The sequence below is a fragment of the Populus alba genome, chromosome 4 (genome assembly GCF_005239225.2).
Source record: "Populus alba chromosome 4, ASM523922v2, whole genome shotgun sequence".
In the NCBI taxonomy this organism is placed as follows: domain Eukaryota; kingdom Viridiplantae; phylum Streptophyta; class Magnoliopsida; order Malpighiales; family Salicaceae; genus Populus; species Populus alba.
Window position 1 is genome coordinate 19,161,352 of NC_133287.1, and position 19,457 is coordinate 19,180,808.

Sequence of the window (19,457 nt, forward strand, 5' to 3'; positions counted from 1 at the left end):
AAAAGTAATATTATTTATTACTGGATAGATCCGGTCGGGTACGGATCTGAGTCAGAAGCCCATCCAAGCGGATAAGGTAAAAGTCCGGTTTTTTTTCAAAGTGGGCTAAATTGCCATCCCTAAGAAAAGCCCATAATTCGGCCGAATGTTTCTAAAGAAAGCCCATAATAGAGCAACCGCTTAAAAAGTAGGTCCACTATATAAACAGTTATGTTTTCGTGAGTTTCAGTTCGGTTGACAGCGACATGCAACTTAGACAGACAGACATTTCGGTCATGACGATGCTGATAAAATTGGCAAAGTTAACGATGTCTTCTCTTGTCTTCATCTCTTAAACTTTCCAATAAAAGAAACCCTCAAAACCGTAACAAAACCCTCTCGTTATCATCTTCACCAACAAGAAAAGGTAAAGCCTTTCTCTCTTTTATGCTCCTTTTCTTGATATTCTGTCTATTTTTTTTTTTTTCTGGCCAAAACCACACTGTTCTTCCTTGACTCAAATTCCCATTCTTCATGCAATTGCATGGAAAAAGTTTGTTTCTTCGATCGTTTTGTTTCTATACTCTGTTTTTCGTTTCACAAACCCGATAAAATTTTGTCTTTCTTAATGGAAAATATATAATAAATTCCCTTTTCGTTTTTTTTTTTTTTTTTTAATTTATTTTTTATTTTTTTTATATAGTAAATTTTTTAATGGAAAATAACTGCTATGTATTTAGATTTTTTTTGAAAATTGACAGTTATTTTTTCCTTAGAAGTTGATTATCTGATATTGAAGTTCATAGAGATAATTAATTCGCTAGAAATGGCTAGTACTGGACAATTCAGTGGCAAATCACTTTACAGAGGATTGACAAGTAGAAGTAGTGGTGAACAGAGTCGATTAACAAAAGGAAAAAGGAAATTTTGTTTGTTGAATCAAAGTAAAGTTGCTAAAGGATTAGGGGGTGGAGATATTGTGTCGAGAAAGTGTCATTTGTGTGCCGAGCAGAAGAATTCTTTGTCGCCTCTGGTGATTAGACATCGGAAGGCGCGATTTGGGGTGGTTTGTTGTCAGTCAAGTTCTGGGTATGGTGTGGAATCCACTGATGAGCAGGAGAGATTGGTTTTAGAAGAAAACAAGCGCGGCATTATCAATGGTTCGAGAGGTGAAGAAAGGTAAGAATGAAACTGCATCTTTTAGTCACGTTTCATTATTTTTTGTTCTGGATATTAAAAAGATGCTTTCATGTAGTTGTTGTTCATGTGTTTTTATGAATTTGATATTGTAAAATTCCGCTCATTGTTTGGTTTAGAATGTCATCATTGTAAGATTTTGAAAGTATTTGAAGGACATTCCCTCCTTTTTTCTGTGTTAGTATTGAAACTGTTTTTCTTAATCGAGAAGATAAATTAGTATCAATCATGTTCCATTGGTTACAAATTTCATCAAATTGAAGCGGCATTAGTCTTTTTCTACATAGCATGCTTCCTTCCTTCTATGATTGATCATGTTGCTTCGGCAATCTAAGGATTATTCATATGTGATGGTACTTGCTTTCTTAATTTTGTTTGCAGGGAGTCAATTGGGGTTCTGATCAATCAACCATGTTCTTCAGATGTCAGATGCGAGCTTATAATGCTTTCTTTGCCTGCAATTGCTGGACAGGCTATTGATCCTTTTTCCCAGTTGATGGAGACAGCGTATATTGGCAGATTAGGTTTCGATCTGCCCCTGCATTGTAGCTTTCTTTGTGTGATTATGCTTACTGGTTCTTTGTCTCTGATTACTGATCTGTTTAACCTTTGCCCTGATCTTGTTTTCTTAGGTCCAGTAGAGTTGGGTTCTGCTGGTGTTTCTATTATGATATTTAACAATGTATCAAAGCTATTCAATATTCCTCTTCTAAGTGTGGCAACATCTTTTGTGGCTGAAGACATTGCAAAGAATGCAACCAAAGATTCTATTTCAGGTATAAGTTTATACACGTTCTTGATGTTTTGATTACCATTTTGAACACGGGCATTGTCACAGTGCAGCAAGTACTGAAATTAAGTTCCAACGATTTTAGATGATTATATTTATATGGATGGGTTATACAGAAAATGGCATCCAAGAAGACAGTACTAATGGTAAACCTATTGGGATGGTTGAAAGAAAGCAACTATCCTCTGTGTCCACTGCTTTAATATTAGCTATTGGGATAGGAATCTTTGAGGCTTTAGCCTTGTCTCTGGGATGCGGATCTTTTCTCAACTTGATGGGCATAACCATGGTAAGTTTTACACATACCAAATTCACGTGACATTTCATTTGATCTTAAGCATCTTTCTCTGTGGCCATCTATAGCTTCCTGTGAAGACTCGTTCATAAAAAAAGTAGATGTTCATGTAAATGCTGTTTGTACATTTTGAGATCAATCATTTTCTGAGAGAATTTCAAGCTTTATCATATTCTGAACAGGATTCACCAATGCGAATTCCTGCAGAACGATTTCTTTCACTAAGAGCTCTTGGTGCTCCAGCTGTTGTGGTCTCCTTGGCTCTTCAAGGCATTTTTCGTGGCTTCAAGGATACTAAAACCCCTGTATTTTGTCTTGGTAATTGTTTAGTTCACATTTGATTTTCTCACTAAATCTTGACGTAAATATGTGGCTCTTTAACTGTTTGGAGGGCGAAATAAAATTAATATGATGAATACTTGGAAAGATATTGTTGTATTGCTCGTTCCATCTCTGTCTTGCAGCTCTCTCTCCCCCTCACTCAATAATTAATCTAGAATGGCCCGCTCTCTTCTTTTCTTTTCAATTTTGAAGGAAGAAGAAATCTTGTTATGTCCGCTCTCTTCTTTTCTTTTCAATTTTGAAGGAAGAAAAAATCTTGTTATGTCTCTCCCGATTATTAATGTAGTTCTTCCACATGCAGGCTTGGGTAATTTATCAGCTATATTTTTATTTCCCATACTCATGTATTATCTTAAGTTGGGTGTGACTGGAGCAGCTATTTCCACAGTAGTGTCACAGTATGTTTCTCTATGTTCTCTGAGAATTAATAAAGTTCTTCAAATACATTTTTCTGACAAATGCTTAACAATAATTTCATTAAATGTTTCATGTTCTAGATACCTTGTCACCTTTTTGATGGTTTGGCATCTAAATAAGAGGGTTATATTATTACCTCCAAAGGTTGGAGGGCTCCAATTTGGTGTCTACATGAAATCTGGTGAGTTTTTTCCTTAAATTGGAATCTAAACTAAATGAGACTCAACTGCTATTCTGTTATGATGTTTACTGATCTCTACTTCATGCCTAATATTACTGTATTTTTATCTTGTTTTCCTGAGGTTCCTTTTCCTCTTATAGGTGGCTTTCTTATTGGAAGGACTCTTGCTGTTTTAACTACCATGACATTGGCCACTTCAATGGCGGCCCGTCAAGGTGCAGTAGCAATGGCTGCACATCAGATATGTATGCAAATATGGTTGGCTGTTTCTCTTCTCACAGATGCACTGGCTTCATCTGGTCAGGTACAACTTTCTCGTCATTAAAGTCATCTTGTCAAAATATCATCACGACTTATAACTACTTGTTTATACTCCAGTATATATTTTAGTTCCTTATTTTGAATCACTATAGATTCATTTGAATTTCTCTCATCTGAATGTATATTAATGCCTCTTCTCACAGATGCACTGGCTGCATCTGGTCAGGCACAGCATTATCTTCATTAAAGTCATCTTATCAACATATCATCACAACTTATATCTACTTGTTTATACTCTAGTATCATTGTAGTTCCTTATTTTTAATCACTATAGATTCATTTGAATTTCTCTCACACGAATGTACATTTGCGTCTCTTCTCATAGATGCATGCTCAGGTACAACATTCTCTTCATTAAAGTCATCTCATCAACATATCATCACAACTTATATCTACTTGTTTATACTCTAGTATCCATTTTAGTTCCTTATTTTTAATCACTATATATTCTTTTGAATTTCTCATCTGAATGTATATTTGTGTTTGAAGCATGGAATCCATATAAGAATAGAAGTATAGCTGATATGTTAGTACTAGAAGGAATATACATACCCAAATAAATTGCTTCTGAACTAATTCCATACTGTGCATATGGAAGTTATGCATTTCCAACAAGTTGATATGAACTCCCATTTGACATGTCTGTAATTTTTAGTTCCCTTCCACATCAAATACTTAGCTGGTGGTTCCACACATTATTTATTGTTCTCTTGTTGCCCAACCTATCTATTTTGTAGGCTCTAATTGCAAGTTACTCATCAGAAGGTGACCACAAAACTGTGAAAGAAGTCACAAAATTTGTTTTAAAGGTGGGATTTCTTGGCCCTTCTGTTATTCTGAGTTTATACCGTGGGATAACTTATTTTCTCAATTTGCTCATAGCTTGATGTGCATGTTTTCCTAGATTGGACTAGTTGTTGGTGTTTCATTGGCTGCAATTCTGGGTGTATCTTTTGGTTCCATAGCCACCTTGTTCACCAAGGATGCTGATGTATTAGGAATTGTAAGAACTGGGATATTGGTATGTGTGCTAATCTCTATTGGTGTTTCTTTCAGATTTTACATGGTTTTGTTTATCTGAGTGCTCCATATTTGTAGTAATTTGATTTTAAAACTTTCCAGTTTGTTAGTGCTAGTCAACCTATCAATGCCCTAGCTTTTATTTTTGATGGTCTTCATTATGGTGTTTCTGACTTTCCATATGCGGCGAAATCTATGGTAAGCTACAACTCTGTAATGTCCTTTTCTTTTCCCAAATGCCCACATTTTGGGTTAATCTTATGTCTGGTAAATGATCTACAGATGTTGGTTGGATTAATATCATCCGCCTTTCTGCTTTATGCTCCAATTAAGGGGCTCCCTGGGGTTTGGTCTGGTTTGGCTCTCTTCATGGGTTTGCGTACAGCAGCAGGATGTTTGAGGTTAGTTGAACAATATTTGGTGTAAATTTTTATTTTCATGAGCAAAGACTGAGTTTGCAGCAAGAGTTTATGGTTAAGGAATGATGCTTCTTTTTTTTTTTTGAAAATTAGTGTGGCCTAGTCATTAATCTATTTCTAGTTATGGGTGTAACTCTGTCGAATAAATGGTTAACTAACAATTCCACTAAATTAGTGATGCATTATCATTCTTCATTGTATTCATAGCCTCGTATATGCGTGGCCAAGTTTTTTAAGCGAGTCCTCAATGTCCAGCATTTGAATAACATGCCAAGGCATACCCCCCTGTTATTATGCTTCTGCACTATACAGACTTGACATTTTCAGTTTGGTGCTATTTTTTACATAAATGCTCCTTCCTCCTTACAGTGGTTTATTTTCCTTTTCAGAATACTTTCAAAATCTGGTCCGTGGTGGTTCATGCACAAGGATTTAGAGACTGTTTAGGTTGGTTAAAGTTCAGATTCAGGCTGCCCATTTTCTATTTTAATCCTCCCCCCTGTAATTACTTAGTTGCTTAATTTTGATTTCTGAAAGTCTTCACAAAAGAAGAATTATTGGACTCAATTCTGCTGAAAGTTATTAACCTAAAAACATAAAATGCCCTACTAAAATATATTTTGGCCCTTGCCAATTGCCTTAACGTTGATACCATCAGAGGATGAAATATAAAATGATGTTCGATGTAGAGGCTATTAACCTTGCATCAGCTTTGAAAATTGATGCCCATGGAGGATGAGGACAAGGAAGACACCATTTTCACAAAGAAAACTTAATTGGTCAGCCTCCGTATAAGGACAGCCTTAATACCCTTATATGTCAAATGGAGTTGATTTCAAGAAATCAAGTCAACTGCTGGCTTGATTGTTGATAGCCATAAATGGCTCACTTTGGCATTTAACCACTTAGCCACTTCAACAAGGCATTTCAGTATTATTTTTAAGTGTACTTGAAATATTCCAAAATAAGGGAGAAAATTTCCTGACCACCCAAATCATCAGGTGCTCTTAAAGGTTTGAGGAGGCTGGGGTTTCTCGTCAACATCCATGACTGCCGAACCTTGCTCTCCAGTAATTGAATCATCAGCAGCAGGTGACACTGTAGATGGATTGTTTTTAGATGAAAACACCTCAGGCTCACTTGGCTGCAAATCACTCAGGAGGACAAAACCTGAAGGCGCTGACTTCACGGGATCATATCTGCTATCTTCCAGAAATTTAATAAATTTTTCCTGAGCAGGAACCACCCTGGCAAAAGAAGCAATCAAACATGATGATTAGTAATCTAGACGTGACAATTAAATTAATTCTGGTGGTGATTTCTAAATCTTAACAAAGTGTGTGTGAGGAAAAAAATGATAACAGTGTCTTGTTCTATAGATTCCTCAAAATTCCTGAAACCATAATGAAACAGCAGTTTACAAGTAAACATCAATTTTACCTGCAAGGGATCGCCGTTTTTTTCAGTTGATGATTTCCCTTTTCCTGCATCTTTTGCAGCAGGAAAAGACTCTTTCCCATCGGCCTTTCCAGCGTTAGCTTTCCGGTCCGCTTTTCTATTGGCTGTAGCTTCAGCCTTGGCTGATGTTGACAGAACTGCAGGAGGAAGTGCCACAGCAGGGGCAGTGGCAGGAACAGTGGCTGGTTTTGGATCCCCAAACAGAGAAGGTTTTGCATTTGATAGGAACTCAAACCCTTTATCTTTCAGGTCATATTCCAGCCCAATAAAGGCTGTAGGGGAGAATGATAGGCTTATGGAATATACGAGGGGGTGTCAATGCCAAAACTGTCAGAAAACAGCCAGGCCTACAACTGCAGCGACTTTATCATGTTTTGTCTTCGAAAGTAATCTTGTGGTCACATTCCTCCCACCAGCATTAAGTATTCCAGAAGCCAGGATAGCTTCCATCTTGCTCATGTATCCTTTCTGCTTATCAAGAATTATATTTTCCAACTGTTGCCTTCAATAAAATAGCAAAAATACATTAAAAGTCGGTCTTACATAAGATGACACAGAAAAGTAAGATATTGTAGTGGAATACCTGAATGTTGCACCACGAGAATCACTGGCTCCATTCATCTGGACCATGACCATTTCCAAAGCAATAAATGCACCTTGACAAACAAAATCAACAGCATCTGATGTCAGAGGTTCTAGCAATGATATAGCGTCACTCAAGCATGTGCCTGCACGGGAAATGCCTACTGCGAGAGCTGCACCATATCGTACATGAGGGTTGTAGGATTCCCATATCATGGAGACAATTTGAGGAGTCCGCAGTTTCAAGGTGCAGTGAGATTTACCACAATTTACAGCTCCAGCGATATTAGAAGTACAAAAATAAAAAATAAAAATGAAAATGAAGGGAGAACTAGAAAGCTAAAATTCAAAGAACAGTATAATTAGATCAAGGAAATGAGTAATTATTTTAATCAGACATTAGAAGCAAGCACTACCTTATTGGATGAGAATATCAATAGTAAAAATTGGATCATGGAGCATAAAATTTTATGGAAGAGAGAAAGAACCAACCTGCTCTGGCTCAGAGTTGAGGACAAATCCAAGTGCAAGAGCAGCAGTTCACCTAACGTCATCATTTACATCTAATGCAGCGAAGTACAGCAACCGGAGAATGACGTTATTGTATGATGTTCCCCTGTAGGCCAATGCCAAAGCATACATACCACCATAACGAAGTATAGGATCTTGATCCCGAGTCAGCCTTTCAATTAGTGTCTGCTTCCTTTCTCTTCCATAAACTGTAAGGGCTATTCCCAATGCAAGTTCCCTGCAGCATATGACCACAGTATAAATAAAGTGGAAAAGGATCGTCGATGGCCTAGCTCCGTTCACAGAATATGAATATTAGATTTACCTAGTAAGCTTCTCATGTTGTGTCTGACGAACACAAGCAAGCATCTCGCTTGCAGTTCCAACCATGAGCAAACCCATGCTTATGCCAGCAGCTTCTCCAGTCACAGCACTGTCAGCATGCAACACATTTTTGATGTCATCATAGTTATTTTCACCAGCCGTTCCTAGAGCTGCCAATCCAAGACCTAAGCATGCACCATGTTGAAGAACCTGCATAAAAACATTTCAAATCAATTTTATAATCACCCTACGTTTTGGCTCCAAAATGAATCTGTAATAGACATAAAGCAGTAATCACACCTTGACATTGGTACCACGAAGGCTATCACGAATACATTGCTTGATTTCCTCCCCGTGGTTAGCATAGTCGAGATCCATAGCAGAGTGCACCACCTTTTGTGCATGTCACTATTTTCCTTCAATACAAGGTGGCAGGACACATACATGACTTTCTAACTACACTGTCGACTCCATCCAAGCAGTCATATTACTAAATATAAATAGAGTAGAGTGTAAGAACTCAGAAACATGCATGAACATTCCAAACAGTGGTGCACAAACACGTGTAGGATCACTTTGGTGCAATGACCATAACACACACACTGATTAGAGATCTTTGTTGAGCCAGCTCAATGAACCCCTTACCTCATGCCGATACACTCTACGATCAATGAAAGAATGACAAGCGTTGATTCAATATGATAGAGTTCCATGAAAAATATCACTTCTTTCGAATGCTTCCACAAGTTTATCTAATCTTCGGCATTCTATTACAGTTCCCACAGCTTGTTGTTATTCTCTATGTTCGATACACCTAAGTGAATGAATGGTAAGAAAAGAGCCACAGAGACTTACCGATTATCAAAGAGAAATTCACATCTACATACTTATCCAGCATTCTCTCCACAATCTCTTCCAGCATCTATTGGTCAGGACTTGATTCAGTTGCCTTGGATTTCAGCCTGGCATACTGATCTATAGCCTTAGCTGAATATAGCAACAAAGGCAAAAGTAGGGCAAGTAAAACAGGGAAGCATCCTCAAACCTTAAAGCATCAAACTAAAGCGATCTCAAGTAAGCAAATGATGTTGATATTTGGCCTAAACTTTCCAACATTTCCATCAAACAGCATCTCTTCAAGGTAATTGTAACACGAACCAAATTTCTAATCCTTCAAATACCACTAGTTTCAACGCAAATTGATCAGAATCCTCTGAAATATACAACAGGGAACCAGCTCCAAGGGCATAAGATAACGAATCATCACATTCGCCCGTGTGACAATAAAGCTAATGAAAGAAACACGACCAAATAATGATTGCATTGTGCGCAGGAAAATATTCAGCACTACAAAAAAAGAAAAGGGACAGAACAAAAAGAAAAAAACAAGAAACAAGAAACGATCAGTCATTGCTAAAAGGAAACAAAACCTTCAAAGAAACCACCATAACTGCAATATAAACCGTTAAAGCTGCAATGCTTTTCCCTAATATCGAAGACAATGAGAAACAGATAGAAAAAGCCAAAGTTCCAAACTTTATAAACCAAAAGCTTCAAAAACAAAAACAAGAAAAAGCCCAAAACACAAAAATTCTTAAAGAGAAAGAAAAAGGGTATTTATGAGTGATATTTACGTAATGGGGACACTGTTGGAGATTGATCAGGCCAAAAGACATCAACAAAGTTGTTAAGATTGCGTAAAGCTTGCTGCTTTATTACTGGGTTGTCATCTTTAAGCATTGACAGTAATCCAGAAACCGAATTCATTACCTTAGCCATTGCAAAAACCAGAAAAAATTCAAGACCCAAAATCCAGTTTTTGAAGAGAAACAAAGATTTGAGCAATGAAAAGAAAGAACTTTGGTTATTCTGGTTACTTGCAAACAAAGTCAGGTACTGTAGAGTCAGGTACTTGCCCCAGTATTTATTTATTGTTTTTCTCTCTCTTGTTTTCAGTCAAGTATACGATGTTTCAGTTTAATTCCCGGGTCTTAAATTTAACAGTGTTAGTATCCACCTGACATTACTTTCGCATTTTTTTTAGCTTTATAAGCATTCTCAAAATTACTAATACAAACTCTAACACAAGCTTAGTTTTATTTTAAATGGAATTCTTTTTATCAAAACGTTGTTGTTCTTAGGGTTTTTTTCAAAATTAATATGATATTAACTTTTTTTAAAAAAACACTCAAATAATATTATTTTAATGAAAAAAATAAATTGACCCTCCAATCAACAAATTAACTTGGAGCAATCCAAGGCTAGAATTGAGTGGTATATCTATATTATCAATCTATATTTAATGTTATGAAACACAATTCATTGCTCAAATTCAATCAAAGATAAATTATTCATATTGATACTAATATTTGAATTCTAACAAGTATAATCGCATTTCGTCATGAAATCATATTAAAAGAAAGGAACTAAATGATGCATATAATTGAAATATGTCAATATAGCACTTGCATGTATATATTTTATTCAACTTATTAGACATTAATTTGCTTGAATATAAAATTAAAGGAGGCTGAAAGCTTAGAACAATCTCAAGAGATGAGACGGGAGATACTTATTGGTTACATGGAAGATATAAATATACTTGATCACAACACTAAATCTTGAAATATTACAAATGTCTTTGATTACTTGTCCTTTGGTGAGAAACTTATGTGGATGCCATCTCCAAATCCCATAATAGGATTTCTGCCAATGTTTCCTTGCTTGATTATATTCCACCTATTAGAAATCAAAACCCAGAAAGCTATATATTAGCGACGATTTAAATGAAACAAATTTGGTTACGTGAACAAAGATTAAGGAAAAAAAAACAGTTTACGTGTAGAATCATTCTTGAATCAGACTCGGTTATTGCAGTTTAACTCATAACGAAGGCACAAGTTACTACTTCTGTTGCAAATTCGAGCTTGCTTCGCAAAGCTAAAATCCTTCTTGATAAGATTTGGGAGGTTCAGGTCAAGCATGTATATTGGGTCCATTTTTCCTCGTTTAATATAGTTTTTTAGGGTCTTTGATCCCCATTTTTACCAAAAAAAAGAAGAAAATATTAAAATTGACCTATATTTGGTGACCAATTTGTGAAGGAAGATTGCCATGAACAATTTAGTGAATTCTGATCCTGCACATTGTCTCCTTCCTCCACCGAAAGGCATCAAGTTCTTAGAAACAGTATACGAATCGAAGTCCTGCGTTTTTCATCCAGCATTAACAGATGTAGATTCTGTGGGTATTTTGCATTCAATTTTGTTTCATTGTGGAATAACATGTATACCTTCCATCTCCAAGGGTTAAACTCAAGTGGATCCTTGAACGTGGCGGGGTTTAAATGAAGGGCAGAATTTACAACCATGATAACCCAACCCGCAGGAATTGTATATCCTGATCAAATATAATCCCCTCTCGTCAGAAACTTGATCATAACATTATGCAATCAAAAATTAAGAAGACATTGAATGTCATCAACAACATCTTACCTTCCACTTGCATATCTTGCAATGCTCTTCTTAACAATCCAGGCGCAACATTTCCCAGCCTAAGGGTTTCATTGATTACCTGTGATTTCACCCCCAATCAATCCAGATTCTGTGAGATTATTGCAACTTGCAATGGATCGAATTGACTAAAAGGAAAAGAGAAATCCAATGGGGTTAGAGGACATGCCTGAAGTGTAAAAGTCATTGAGTTATTATATTCAGCCCATGTAAGTGGGGAATCAGGATTCTCTCTGTTTTTCAGAATCGCTTCATGCTCAACCTGGTAAAATTAATCAGCAATGCCAGGTTTAAACTATCAAGTTATAAATTAGTGGTTGGGAGCTAACAATTAAATTGTTGATATAAACTGCATAGACTTACTGTCAACTCCTCTAACACTGAAGGATGGTCTCCAATTAACTTCAGGGATAGTGTCAGTGCTGCTGAAATCGACTCGAAGCTCGCGAATAAAATCGCGAAGATCAGATTTACAGTAAAATCTTCAGTTAGGAACTTTTCTTTATCCATATCAGCTATGATTTGATCAAGGAAATCTCCTCGTCGTGATTCTGCTGGTGAATTCACTCTTTCCTTCAGTGTATTCCTCAAGACACTTAGCGTGCTATCTTTGTCCTGAACATTAAGATGTAAGAAATTGATTGGTTCTATGATCCAAAACAAAGTTTAAGGTGAGGATCTTTTTTATTTATCTATTTTAACTACCTTTAAACATTTGTGGTAAGTTGTGCCAGGGATGTTCAGGGGCCAGGATATGAAGACATCTATGACCTTAGTGAACTTTTCTGATGAGTTTTCAGCATCATAGCCAAAAAGCTGTTTCGCAGTAAAGTCACAAACCGCCTGCAATGGCAAGAAAAGTTATCAGACAGCATAACATACGTGTTCGTTAGAAGTGATCAGAGTCTATCAATGAGCTTGGAATTTACAATTGAAAGAGCCGCTTTGACATCAACCGATGGGTCGCTAGACCACATTTGCAAGGACTTGCTAACAATGTTTTCAACTTGAGGAAGCAACCTTTCCTTAAGGTTCTCAGAACCAAAATGAGTCAGAGTCAGACTTCTTGCATATTTGTGAATGATACCAGAAGCATTAGTCCTTGATTCACCGCTTTGAGCGAAAAGCTTAGAGAATGTGTCCATATACCACACCTCAACCAACTTCCCTTCATTTTGTAAGATGTAACGGTTGATTTCTGGATCAGCAGACACCACTGCAGGTCGTCCGAGGATGTTTGTTCGAAAAATCGGTCCATACCTGAAGATTTGGAAATATTATATTGCATACTTTCGAGCAATGTCTTGATTAAAGTAAAGAACTAATATCATATGGGTGGACACTATTACAATTACCTTTGAATTCTTTTCTTGATGAAATGGTGAAGATCGAGAGAATAACTTGGAACAATCAACTCAAGAGTCTCTCCGATGATCGGCAACCCCATGGAACCAGGAGGCAGAACCCCATTACATGCTGGGTTCCTCCATTTGTTTATCCAGTAAGTATAGTAGACAACAAGCACAGCGACAGCACACAATACAATTGTCCACATTTTTTAGTAGCTACAATTACAAACACAGAGAAATGACGACTTTGGAGAATTCACAAAGAACGCGTACATATTTATACGGACACAATTGCGAAAAGAGGCCATATACAAGCAGTACAAAGTGTTGTTAGGTTTGTTGCTATTAATGGTCAGCAACTATTCATTAACTGCACCATTCGTTAACAAATACAACAGCTCATTTGCAAACTATCAAATGTCAAAGTTTGGTAAGTTTAACAGCCATTTAAAGATGAGTTAGAGTAGGTGTCACCATTATTGTGCACCAAAAAAGTAGTACAATGTGGAAGAGATAGCTAGAAAAAAGAGGAGAACAAGAGAGAAATACATGAAAAGAGAAAGAGGAGTGGTTGCCAAGGATAGCAACCCTGTTGTCTTGTGCAGCAATGTGTGTGAGAGTAACGAGAGTTGAGTTAGAGTGGATGTGATCCTCCTACTCTATGTATTTATGTTGTACCCTTTCTCTATCTCTAATAATATGGATTTTTGTGTGTGGATGTAGACGATTTGCTGAACTACGTTAAATATTGTGTGCCAGCGTGTTAAGCCTCCAATGGGCAATGATCTCAACACCACCGGTCTGGAAAAAATCCATACAATTGGTATCAAAGAGAAGAGCACACTGGTGAAAATGGCGCAAACTTCTGACATAAGACATAGCCACACACGCCCGCACGCTTCAACAAAGAGGCTACCCACGCGTCTTCTTCGTCCGAATGGGTTGACCCAGCCCTAATACCAGACGACCTGATCCACATGACTGAGGATGACGTCGGCATGATGTAATCATGGCGTCACCATGCACAAAAGGTGTCGCATCCGACATCGCGGTGACCTTAAAAATAATTCAATGAAAATGAAAAGGAACAAATTTATAACATCTTGTTCTTCTGGGTAAATATCTTGTTTAAGGAGTCGCCAGCTAATATTATAGTCACTAGGAATGCTAACTGGTCAACAAAGATTCTATGGTACGTAACTGGTTGTGGTTAAGAAAAGTATTAGCACCCCTAGCACACCTTATTTGAGGTAAGCTGCATTGCTAGTTTTGTCTTAAATTGGTAAGAGTTTGTTGATTTATGCTATGATGGTTTCCTTGTAATATTTCTGACTTTTGCGTCAGTGAATATTCAATTATGAATACTTTCAACTCTAGTATTGGTAAATATTACGTAGCCAAAAATAAAATAAAAATAAATGATATTCCTGACTCTTGCGTCAATGAATAAACCAATAAGATAAATTTAAATCTATGCATGCATGTTTTTAAAGTATTGTATACTGGATTTGTATTCGCAGTAAAAATTCATAGATCAAATATACAATAAAATACCTTAAAAACAATACGAGGGAGAAGGTGCTCGTCGTTTGGCTGAATATCAAAATAAAAAAGGATAAAAATAAAAGGGATTGGGCCAGTTGGGCTTGAGGCCCATGCCCAGCTTTTTTTGTTTTCCTTTTAATTTTTTTTTTTGGATCGAGCTAGATCCAACAGGTCCAGCCTGCTTACTGGCTCAAGCCAGTGACCCGACCAAGTAGCAGGTGGCTATCTACACAAACAAGAATTACCTTTGAATTCTTTTCTTGATGAAAGGGTGAAGATCGAGAGAATAACTTGGAATAATCAACTCAAGAGTCTCTCCGATGATTGGCAACCCCATGGAACCAGGAGGCAAAACCCCATTACATGCTGGGTTCCTCCATTTGTTTATCCAGTGAGTATACTATACAACAAGCACAGCGACAGCACAAAATACAATTGTCCACATTTTTTAGCAGGTGCAATTACAAACACAGAGAAATGACGACTTTGGAGAATTCACAAAGAACGCGTACATATTTATATGGGCACAATTGCCAGAACAGGCCAAATACCCATTAAAATAAAAATAATCATTACAAAGTATTCAAGGTAGTGACAACCTGAGGAATCTTGGATAAAAGACACTGCAAGGTAGCTGGTGAAATGTTCGAGGAGTTCAACTTCTAGTCTAGGTGTCATTGATCCATATATTTCTTGAAGTTCTTGCTAATTGAACAAAACTAAAACCAAGTGTACGTTCCAACTCAAAGAAAAAAAATGTTTTATATTAGCCCAAGTTCGAATTCATGGAGTCGGCCTCCCATTTGAGAACAGTGAAAGATATTGATTAGTCCAGTCCATTTCTTTATGTTGTAAGAGATTACTCTTTTGGAGCTGCCTCGTGAGCAAGTTCATAGCTGTTTCTTGCACCTTTACTCCTACCAATATACCCAATGGCATCTAGTGAGCCTCTGAAAATATTTAGGCCTCGTTTGTTTTTTTAGAAACTGGTTTATGGAAACAAGTTTCCAAACTTTCCTGTGTTTGTTTGTCATTAGAAAAGTTAGTCAACGGAAAATACTTTCCCGTCAATTTTAGTCAATGAAAAATTTGGTTTGGTTTTCAGGAAAATGTTTTTCCTTTAGCTGTGTATGTTTTCCGGAAAGTGATTTCCGGGAAATCACTTTCCAAACTTTATTGTGTTTGTTTGCAATTAGAAAAGTTGGTTAATGGAAAACACTTTCTAGTAAAAGAAAAATTTGACTTGGTTTTCAGGAAAGTGTTTTCCTAAAAAATTTGGGAGAAAACACTTTCCGAAAGTTGTGAAAAATTTAAAAATGTCATTATTTGCTGATTATATCAAATTTGATCCTCAAACTTTTGATCGCTATATATATTTTGTTTTTAATATTTATTTTCAATTTTCATCTCTTAAAATTTTATTTTTATATTAATTTTGGTCCTTATTTTTATAATTGTTATTTGCTTTTTTCTTATTATTTTTTTATTGAAAATTTTTATCTATTAGATTTGGTCCTCATTCTTTTGATTGTTACTTATTTTATTTGAAATAATTTATGAAATGTTGATTATTATTATTATTATTTTAATTTCTTCATCTTTTATTTTTTTTTAATTTTTTAGATTTGATCTCTATTATTTTGATTATTATTTATTTTATTTGAGATAATTTATGAAATTATATTTTTTTTCAATTTTATTTTCATTCAACTTTTTAATTTGTAAGATTTGTTTCTTATTATTTTAATAAACTTGAGAAAAATAAAATGTTAATAAGTTATTTTCCAGCTCATTTTCCATGACATAACCAAACACTGGAAAGTGTTTTCCAGTTTATTTTCCATTACACTACCAAACATCGGAAACTACTTTCTCGGAATTCACTTTCTCGGAATTCACTTTCCAAAAAAAAACTACTTTCCAGCAAACAAACGGGGCCTTAATTTCCATCAAATTCTCTGAACGCTATTTATAATTGTTTGATTTTTGTGAAACTGTAAAGATTACTATCTTGGGTTAAATTGGGCATCAAAGCACATCCACGGGATCATAATGGTATCTGCCGCTGGAATTTTTTTATGTTTATATCCTATTAGATATTGTTAGAAAATAAATAACTTTGTAAGATTAAGATGATTTTTAAAATTATATTAGAGTTTTAATGATCGAATGGTCACGAGTTTTAATTTTATTATTTTTATTATTTGATAAAAATTAAATATAAAATAGTGTAGGTCTATGCAAGTTTTCAAATCTAAAGAGTTTTCACTTGAGGAGGTGTGTTAGAAAATAATATAAATCATATCTTGAGACCTCACCTAACTGTTTAAACTATTAGGTTGAGATGATTTTTTTTACAGATATTCATAAACTATTAATTGGGGTCGAGTTTAGGTATTTAATGAGTATCCACTATCTACTATTATTTATTAATCAATAAAAAATAAAAATAGTTAATAAATATTTGAAGTATTTTTATGTATATTAAATGATAAATATTATTCATATATATATATATATATATATTTTATGTCAATATTAAGATATGTATATATTATATTATATTAAAAAAATCCAGATATTCTATAAATATACTTATATAATATAAATATATATTTTAATTTATATTCAAGTGCATTGGATTTAATAATATTTATTTTTTATCTTTTATTATCAAACCCAAAACATATTTATTTATTCATATTAAATTAGATCGGATTAAATTTTCATCCTACGCAGCTCACGAAGAGAGTGTATGCCCTTAAGGGTATCGGGCGCTAGGGGTATCCGGTCAACGGGAGGGCTTCAGGTTAAACAAGCTCAGTTTAGTATGTTTGCACTTGAATAAGTTTTAGGGCCTGTAACTTTTTTTGAGCCTAGATCCAAACTAGATTCAACTCCGAAGAAGGATTGTGGGCCTTATCCAAAGAATGTAAACCCAGGCCCATCATCAGTGAAGACAATTCAAGGCATCAAGCCATACGGAAAGCTACCTTGTTCAGGGATCAACTTAACGTAGCTAATTAAACATTTAATTAGAGGTGATCAATTCCAAAAGTAAAATAAATAAATAAAATAAAGCTAGATCTCATCTAAAAAGATGATTCTCTCTTTTAGTGCTTGCGGCGTAATATGATACATAACATTTTTAAAAATATTTTTTAAAAAAATTCATCAAAATATTTTTTTAATATTAACATATTAAATTAATCATAAAATACTGAAAAAAAAATATTAATTTACTATTTTTTAAATATAAATAAACTAAAAAAAACATTAATTTACTATGACATCATATTTGCATTACCAAATCTCATCTAAAAATATGATTCTCTCTTTTAGTACCTGCTAGGTAATGTGATGCATGCTATTTTTAAAAATATTTTTTATTTGAAAATACATCAAAATATTTTTTTAAATCATCATATCAAAAGCATTAAAATTACACTGAAAAAGCTTAATATTTTTTTTAAGACAAATACACCCAACAATAACATTTAATTAGCTAATTACAGTTTTTTTTTCCTTGCAAATATTGGCCCCGTGGGGAGCGGCAGCTTAGTCAAGTCAATATTTACCGATTGGCAAGTTATAGAAGTCAGGAGCCAGGTTTTCCCAGCTGGTAGTTAAAGATTAATTAGAGAGGTAATGATGGTGATTTAGAACAACTAAATTACGCGTAAAAAACAGTCGAGAATCCATTAGGTGTTAGGTTTCAAAGAAACAATAGTTAAAGCCATGAACCATCGAGCGACTAAGCAAAAAGGAGGACCGGCTGCCGAGCAGACGTAGACCTTTCCACAATTTAATTCTCCAGGTTGAACCACCCTCTCAGTTCGGTACACTCCCACTTTGAAACTCAAGGCCGTGACCCCTTCAAAACTGCCATTGATTCAGAAACAGAGACGAAGACTTTTAGGTCAAGTCAACTGGCCAGCCAGAACTTTGGCTTCTTTCTTTTCTTCAAAATCTAGTAGCTCGACCGAACTAGTTGGTTTGATGACCGTTTGACATGGTTAGCATCCTCTCCGCTGTTGAGAACAGAACTAACCTAACCCCTTGTGATGTCAATGTTACATAGGCTTGAATCACCATGTTCCCTTTTTCCGGCCATTTGTTCCCCAGTGTATGTTTAAAAAAAATGATTCTTTATCCCTCTTCGTAGAAAATAATATAAATTATATCTTAAATTTTTATCTAATAAGTTAAAGCTTTTGGATTGAGATGATTCTTTAACATGGTATTAGAGCCTTAATGATTAAACGGTCACGAGTTTAAATCTCATCATCCTCATTTATTTTAAAAAAATTAAGCACAAAGTAATATAGATTTATGCAAGTTTCAAGCTCAAAATTGCTTTTACTTAAAGTGGTGTATTAGAGAATAATATAAATTATATATTGAGACCTCACCTAATTTTTAAATTTTTAGATTGAGATGCTTTTTTAAACGATACCTTTTCTTGTTAAATAATATATTTATTCTATTATCTGCTTAAATAATACCTTTTAAAATAGTTTAAATTACTACATGTATATGTGTTTATTACCTATTTTTAATAATAAAAAAAACAAGAATATTCATATCCACCACAAATGAGATTTAAAATGTTTAATATGATGACAAATAAATAAATAAATATATTTTGAGTAGAGTAAAGTTCAAGGAGGGGCAAGGGCTCTAAATGAGAATCCAAGATTGGGTTGGAAACGGGTCTGATTCAAGTGGCCCAACAAGTCCACGTGGTGGACACGTGATCATAGAAATGAAGGCGGCTACCTTCTGGTTCTTCAACACCTGTGACCCTACGACCTTGAAATTAGTTTTACATAGAAATTACAAATGTGATTACACAAGGTTACGTTTATCTCGGTCTATATTATATATACATATAATGAATGACACTTATGATATGACATAAATGTTTTTTATTTTTATTTTTAAAATTAATTAATCTAATAATTATACATGATATTCTTTATCAAGTTGTTCAAATAATTTAAATGAAGAGTTTATCCTTTAAATTTTATAGATATATTGGTATGAATAGATATGTCTCTAAACTTTACAAACATATTGATATGAAAATATATTTATTTTATAAATACTAAATTTTTATTGATAAAATTAATTAGAAATAATTTTTTTATCTTTTTATTTTTTATATACAAACTTTTTATTATATTTATTAGAAACAAACATAATTTTTTAACAAA

At 34.8% G+C, this 19,457-nt stretch overlaps 2 protein-coding genes and 1 pseudogene across 5 annotated transcripts; 1 reads left to right on the top strand and 2 right to left on the bottom strand.

Moving 5' to 3' along the window:
* Positions 1-219: 219 nt before the first annotated feature.
* Positions 220-6,597, top strand: LOC118060203 (protein DETOXIFICATION 45, chloroplastic). 4 transcript variants are annotated; one of them, XM_073408774.1, is made up of 15 exons: positions 220-406; positions 741-1,158; positions 1,558-1,700; positions 1,809-1,952; positions 2,083-2,255; positions 2,444-2,579; positions 2,905-3,001; positions 3,101-3,201; positions 3,342-3,505; positions 4,260-4,331; positions 4,427-4,543; positions 4,645-4,740; positions 4,825-4,943; positions 5,351-5,408; positions 6,461-6,597. In XM_073408774.1, the coding sequence occupies exons 2-14, from the start codon at positions 806-808 to the stop codon at positions 5,406-5,408; spliced, it is 1,773 nt and encodes a 590-aa protein (XP_073264875.1). In that variant the 5' UTR covers positions 220-406; positions 741-805; the 3' UTR covers positions 6,461-6,597. The 4 variants fall into 4 exon arrangements, with proteins under 4 accessions (XP_073264875.1, XP_034929283.1, XP_034929327.1 ...); XM_035073392.2 differs by lacking the exon at positions 6,461-6,597 and adding an exon at positions 5,963-6,426; XM_035073436.2 differs by lacking the exon at positions 6,461-6,597 and having other exon boundaries at positions 756-1,158; positions 5,351-5,645.
* Positions 5,795-8,213, bottom strand: LOC118060419 (26S proteasome non-ATPase regulatory subunit 1 homolog A-like; annotated as a pseudogene).
* Positions 8,214-10,401: 2,188 nt separating this feature from the next.
* Positions 10,402-12,902, bottom strand: LOC118060409 (cucurbitadienol 11-hydroxylase). The gene is made up of 9 exons (XM_073408918.1): positions 12,703-12,902; positions 12,277-12,613; positions 12,053-12,190; positions 11,711-11,962; positions 11,517-11,609; positions 11,330-11,408; positions 11,128-11,234; positions 10,914-11,041; positions 10,402-10,574 (listed from the first exon to the last, which is right to left on the bottom strand). Exons 1-9 carry the CDS (start codon positions 12,900-12,902, stop codon positions 10,481-10,483), a joined length of 1,428 nt encoding a protein of 475 aa, XP_073265019.1. The 3' UTR covers positions 10,402-10,480.
* Between the last annotated feature and the right edge of the window lie 6,555 nt (positions 12,903-19,457).